Source organism: Silurus meridionalis, unplaced genomic scaffold, assembly GCF_014805685.1.
Source record: "Silurus meridionalis isolate SWU-2019-XX unplaced genomic scaffold, ASM1480568v1 Scaffold719, whole genome shotgun sequence".
Lineage (NCBI taxonomy): Eukaryota > Metazoa > Chordata > Actinopteri > Siluriformes > Siluridae > Silurus > Silurus meridionalis.
Genome location: NW_025804680.1, coordinates 1 through 6149, shown reverse-complemented (window position 1 = coordinate 6149; position 6149 = coordinate 1). Strand labels below are relative to the sequence as shown.

At 39.8% G+C, this 6149-nt stretch overlaps 1 protein-coding gene across 1 annotated transcript; it reads left to right on the top strand.

The window, feature by feature from the left end:
• Positions 1-509: 509 nt before the first annotated feature.
• LOC124382575 (voltage-dependent P/Q-type calcium channel subunit alpha-1A-like) lies at positions 510-3691 on the top strand (the record flags this gene model as incomplete). The annotated part of the gene is made up of 4 exons (XM_046844600.1): positions 510-707; positions 995-998; positions 2188-2408; positions 3017-3691. Coding segments are annotated over 4 exons (1098 nt in total), but the record flags the coding sequence as incomplete, so codon positions are not given.
• Between the last annotated feature and the right edge of the window lie 2458 nt (positions 3692-6149).

Sequence of the window (6149 nt, the reverse complement as noted above, 5' to 3'; positions counted from 1 at the left end):
AAGAAGCTTTGAAAAACTTCCCATCCGATTGTAAAAGTGTTTTTTGGCCTAACAGTACTGTTTTGTTCTTGACCTCTCCTGATTCGTCAGATTTCTTTATAACCATTAAATTACACACCTGGATTATGCAATGTGTTTGCTGATTTTTATATGAATGTAGTTTATTAGCAGTTATGACATTGACCTTATACTTGCAAATTTGTGAGTCTAAGACTTACCTTATGTTGGGTTTCATTATCTAGTTGTGTATCTTTTGCTCTTAGAACATCTTGGAGATTGCATGTTGGGTGTGGGGCTGCTTTGATTTGCTTAGCTTGCTTGTGGATAGTGTGTTCAGTGAAACAAGCTACCAGCTGTCTTGTATGCACGCACACGCACGCACGCACACACACACACACACACACACACACACACACACGCTCTTAATTATTTTCCTCCAACTTCTCTTGGTTCATTGCTCAAACATCTCAGTTTGTGTTTTGTTATCTCCCTCTTTATTGTCCTAACAGACTATAACAGACAACAGCCCTATGAAAAGATCAGTCTCGTCACTTGGTCATGGGCGTTTGGGACGGGGGCCACGGGCTGATGATTATGCCATGGAGAGAGTGATGCCAGAGGAAGGACCAAGGCATGGACACGGCGCAGAGATCGCAGTCATCGAGCTTCTGAGAGATCACTCAGCCGCTACACTGATGCTGACACAGGTTAGACAGACACAACTGTTACAGATTTTATGGACGATAGAGGTCAGAACCAACATTTGTTTTAGTGATGATGATGATGATGATGATGATGAATAGATTCCTTAGCTAGTAATCTGTTTGTAACACGAGACAGGGTTCATTAGTTGCTGAATTACAGTGCAGAAAAATAAATTAAAATCTTGTTAAATATGATTTATTAAATTTTTCTAAATGCATTTAATATTTCTTACTGTATGTTTGTAATAATCTTAGTATAAAATTATTATAAACAATATTCCTAATTGCAGGCTTGTAAGTTTCTTTCAACTGGCAGATTATTTTGACTATTTTTTAGAAATAAATGCTTAAAGTGAGCAAAATGATCTGAAAATGAAGAAGGCTTGAAATAAGTTTAATAATCTTTATTTGGTCGATTATAAAAACAAAAAAAAATGATCTAAAGATTTGACTATACAGTAATCCCCTGTTTATCGCGGTGGTTACATTCCAAAACCACCCATGATAAATAGATGCCACTTGAAAAATGCTTTTTATTTGTTTAAGTCGTAAATCATCCTCCCACAAACTTTAAACACACACAGAAAACATTTGCGGGAATACAGCAAGATGAATTGGTAAATTGGTAGAAATACAGTTCACTGTATCACATTTATAGTGAGCACATGTACCATACAGTGTACAGTTCTGTAGTAGTGAAGCCTCTGTGTAGTTTCTCTGCTTGTTTATTTGTTAAAGTGTCCTATGACATCAAAAGGTTAAAGATACATGTCACTGCATTCTGTACTGTATTAACATTTAACTTCAATTTATAATTGATTATTATATTTTTATTAATACATTTTATTATTTGAACATAAAACTCCATAAAAACAATTCCCTATAAGTGTTTTGGTCTACATAAAAAAATAGATACTTATTTACACATTTTTTTAGTAGGTAGATCATTTTGAAGTTTTACTTCAGATCACAAAGAGATTTCTGGCTACTTCAGTTGATCCGTTTGGAGTATTCCAAGTTCTTTGGATACTAAAATTACTTTTGGGAATTGAATAAAATTTGTAGGGACAAAACTGTTTCACATTCCAAGAAGGCAGAAAATCTCATTGGTCCAGGAACTTGGTCAGAATAATCTTTAGACTCTCAGCAACCACTAAACAACATTTCCCTAATATTCAACAGATAGTTCTTTGGGCTCTTGTAGACACTCTCATTGGAAGAAAAGAATAAGTAATAAGTGGTGCTTTGTCTCCTAAAAATGATGCTGTTATGTCATTATTAAACCCAGCTAAAATGAATGCTCATTATAATTCAAATGGCCTAAAATGAAAAGTATTTATGTAGATTGTCGCAAGTCTTCCCTCCCTGTATTTTAATTATTGCTGTCAACATCTGCTCATAGATTTTAATTTAATTTGTTTAAAGAATGATATCAGTAAGCTGACTCCCACGGTAATGCTGTAGGTCTCGGCACAGATCTAAGCACCACCACACAGTCGGGCGACATGCCACCCAAAGATAAAGAGCGTGAACGTGGCCGTGCTAAAGAGCGGTGTCACCACCACCACCACCACCACCATCACCATCACAGCTCAGTGGAGAAGGAGCGCTACACACCTGAGAGAGAGAGGAGACTACGGGCAACGGCAGCGTCGCTGGTCCCGGTCACCCAGTGAGGGCCGAGAGTGCCTCACTCACCGACAGGTGGGCTTGCATGAAAATCACATGCTCACCTGGCTCCACAGTGAATCCATCAATACTGATGGATTTAGAAGCTCTCTTTGCACTGTGCTGTGTTTTTTTCCACTGTCCACTGGAACAAGTGTATGTTTGTAGTAAAGGTCTGTAGAATTGTACCAGACAGAAAAGACTGAAATTAGAGGTAAAAATCAATTTATCACAAACTTACATAAACTTTATTATGTAGGAAGGATGACATGATGACTGGTTCTAGTTATTTATCACCGTTCCAATGGAATTCAACTACTTTTCATTTGTTTTCTCCTGTTTTGGTCTTTTTGTCTTTGTCCTCTGTGTAATGTTGCTTCTCCCACATTGGACATTTTTTCATTGTTTTGCATTTGCCCACACATCTCTCCTGCTTCTCTGTGTTTTCTTTTACTTTTTCACAACTGTACTTTTCCTCCTTACTGTTGTTGTTTTACAATCATCTCTTTTACTTTTTGATTCCTCTCTCTCTCTCTCTCTCTCTCTCTCTCTCTCTCTCTCTCTCTCTCTCTCTTCGCTGTTGTTTTGTGGATAAATTTTGTCGTTCTTTTTTTTTTTATTTGCCTTGTCCCATTTTCATGTAGGGCAGTAGTTCGGTGAGCGGCAGTCCCGTGCCCTCAACATCTGGGACGAGCACACGGCAACTGCCCCAGACACCTGCCACCCCGCGCCCACACATTACCTACTCACCTGTGATTCGTAAACCAGTTGGTACACCACCTTCAGGTCCACAGAGCCGCTTACCCACTCCAACCCAGAGGCGCTTTTCTCCACCTGTGCCTGAACCATCTGTACCCCCTCATCATGGCTCTGGCCGCCGTGCCCGCTGGTGCCCAGGTTCGTCTGAAAGTGCGCCAGGTGACAACCTTTATGATTATGAACGGTGCGAGCCACCTGCTTATGAGCCAAACCCAGGACAGGGAAACCCACACCCACATAACCCAGCACCACATCCTCGATCACCTAGGACTGCTCACCCCGCTGGTGCTCGTCGCATGCCTAACGGGTACCGTTCCTCCTCACCCTCACCACAAAGACCTCCTCACAGTGCACCTCACAAGCCTCCACATCCCAGAGGGCCCAGGAAAGGACTGCATGAGATGGAAAGAGAGGGAGGCAGGAGAAAGGCAGAGAGGGAGGCAGGAGAAAGGCAGAGAGGAGGCAGGACAGAGAGAGGCAGGAGAGAGGAGGAGATGGAGGCTGGAGAGAGCATGAGGGAGGCAGGAGAGAGGAAGAGATGGAGGCTGGAGAGAGCATGAGGGAGGCAGGAGAAAGGCAGAGAGGGAGGCAGAAGAGAGAGAGAGAGGGAACGTACCATCGGTTGCTGGCAAGAGTCAGTTGAAGGAAAGGCAGTGACATCCCTAATTGTGCATGTTCCAAAAAAAAAAAAAAAAAAACACAGCAGAAGTGTACTGGGAGGTTCAGGGAGAAATTGAGGCATGAAAACCCTAATCCTTATTTTCATTATGTTCTATTTTCTTTCTGTCTACTGCCTGCTTTTTGTCTGAATGATTCCAGTGATCTGAAAGAGGAGGTGGGTATGGGTGGGGGACAAGAAAATCATAAAAATGACAATTAACTCTTTATAAGGAAAATGAACATGCAGAATGCAATTATCGACCGGAGGAATGTCTGCTTTGGGGATTATGTTGTCTGCAGACAAAATGACAAAAGCCACAGTTTTGGTGAAGGGACCTCAGAAAAGCTGACAACTTCACTGTCTAGAAAATGGAGATTTAACACACGCTTTACTCAACTTGACTGGAGCACCGTTTATTGCAAAAATCCACCCACATTTTGGGTAATATTGATGAGTTTTATCATCTGTGTTTACTGTTAATAATTATTTCCATTAAGGGGCAAGGAGGCCACTGGCCCTGTGTGTGTGTGTGTGTGTGTGTGTAAGAGAGACAAAACGGTAAATGAATGCTTAAACAGTAGGTTTGGGGCACACACCCTGACTCTATGGACAGCTCCTGGAATGAGGGGATAAAAAATGAACCAGTCTTCAATCTCCTGCTATGAATTCTCTTTCTCCTTCTTCTGCTTCTTGTTAGAGACATTGAAGCTTGATTCTTCTGTTGCACTGCTCAGCTTTGTTTGAACTCCTAGAATAAAAAAATCCCTTGCATGAATGAAACAGCAACAAAAAAACATTAACAAAGAAACTTTGAATGAATTGGGGTGGGGTGAATTTCTCTTGATACCTTCATTATGTCTTTAAAGTTCTCTCTCCTGATCCTAGCCTCTGCCCTTCACTCCTCTCTGAAATTGTCCCTCATACTTTTAGGGATGGCACAAAGGGGTTAAGAGGCCAACAATCTCCATTTTTAAATCTGCTTTCTTACTACAGTACAGTGGGATTGAGTCCCACTACAATTTTGTAACAGATGTAATGCCACATCTCCAGTGTTGCTACAGAAACAATTACAGTTCTGATAAAAAAACTCATAAATATTGGTAAATTATTATTGATAGCACAATTATTTTGGAGATAAAAATCGTGTGTTTTGTAAAATGATTATTTGCAATTATATCACAATTTAATAATAATTTGCTCATTTGCACAGAATTTCACACATTTAAGCACACACACACACACACACACACACACACACACACACACACACACACACAAAACCTGTTTATACACATTGACTCTTTTCCCCTTACTTTAGTCTTCCAGGGTTTGATGGAGTGAGTTGGGAATAAAGGCGGTGAGGAGAGAGAACCTCTTCATCTTTCTTTTAGATTTGTTATTGATGATGGTGATACTTTCAGACAATAAGATGATGATAATTATAATGATGATGATGATGATGACTATGATTTAATTTTGCTTCTGAGTCTGCTGTGCTCTTTGTTTTTGCCATATTTGTTTTTTGTGTGGTTCTGTTCATGTGGTATGTGGAGCTCTGTAGTGATGCATTCTGGGTCGCAATAGCTCTAGCTAACCATTGGTATTTATAATGCACATGTTATTTATTCAAAGTCAAAACACATTGTCTTATTTGTAAAAACTGCTATTTTCCTAGAATGTCAAATGATTGGGTATTGAACCGGAATTTATGTATATTGTAAATGAATACAGGTGTATATAATTGAGATTTATTTAAGGAACCACGTGTAATAATCAGAGACTAACACTGAATAGAAGACACAGTATGCAGTGTTGAGTTCAGAAGAGATTTGCTTTTTTTACCATTTAGATTTTCTCTCCAGTTTAAAGTAGCATCCAGTGGGGATGGTACTTGTTAGAATATTTTGATGTGGCTGTACGTTTGAGAAAGAAACAGAGCTCCACTACCTCCAGCAGACCAGTAGATGGCACTGTGCTCCACAGTACAAGTCTGTAGACTGGACTCATTGTCACAGTTTTTGTGTTCCATATTAATGTTGATGATATGTGCAAATGGATTTAGGATTTACGTGGTGCACCAGTCTGTGTTCAGGAAATGTGACACAACCAATCAGACTCCACAGGAACATGTAACACAGTCAATCAAATTGCATGGGTTGAAACAATGACCAGGCCTTTTTTTTGCCAAAACGTATGTCTCTTGTGTCCCACTGATATTTGTGTTCCTGTGGCCAAAATGTAATTAATATTTCCCTATTTTTCTCAAAATCTCTTACTTTTTGTTATACATATAGTGTTTCCTTTGAATTTTGTTGTCTACTCCCACCTTTGAACCGGTCTTATAGAAACTAATAAAA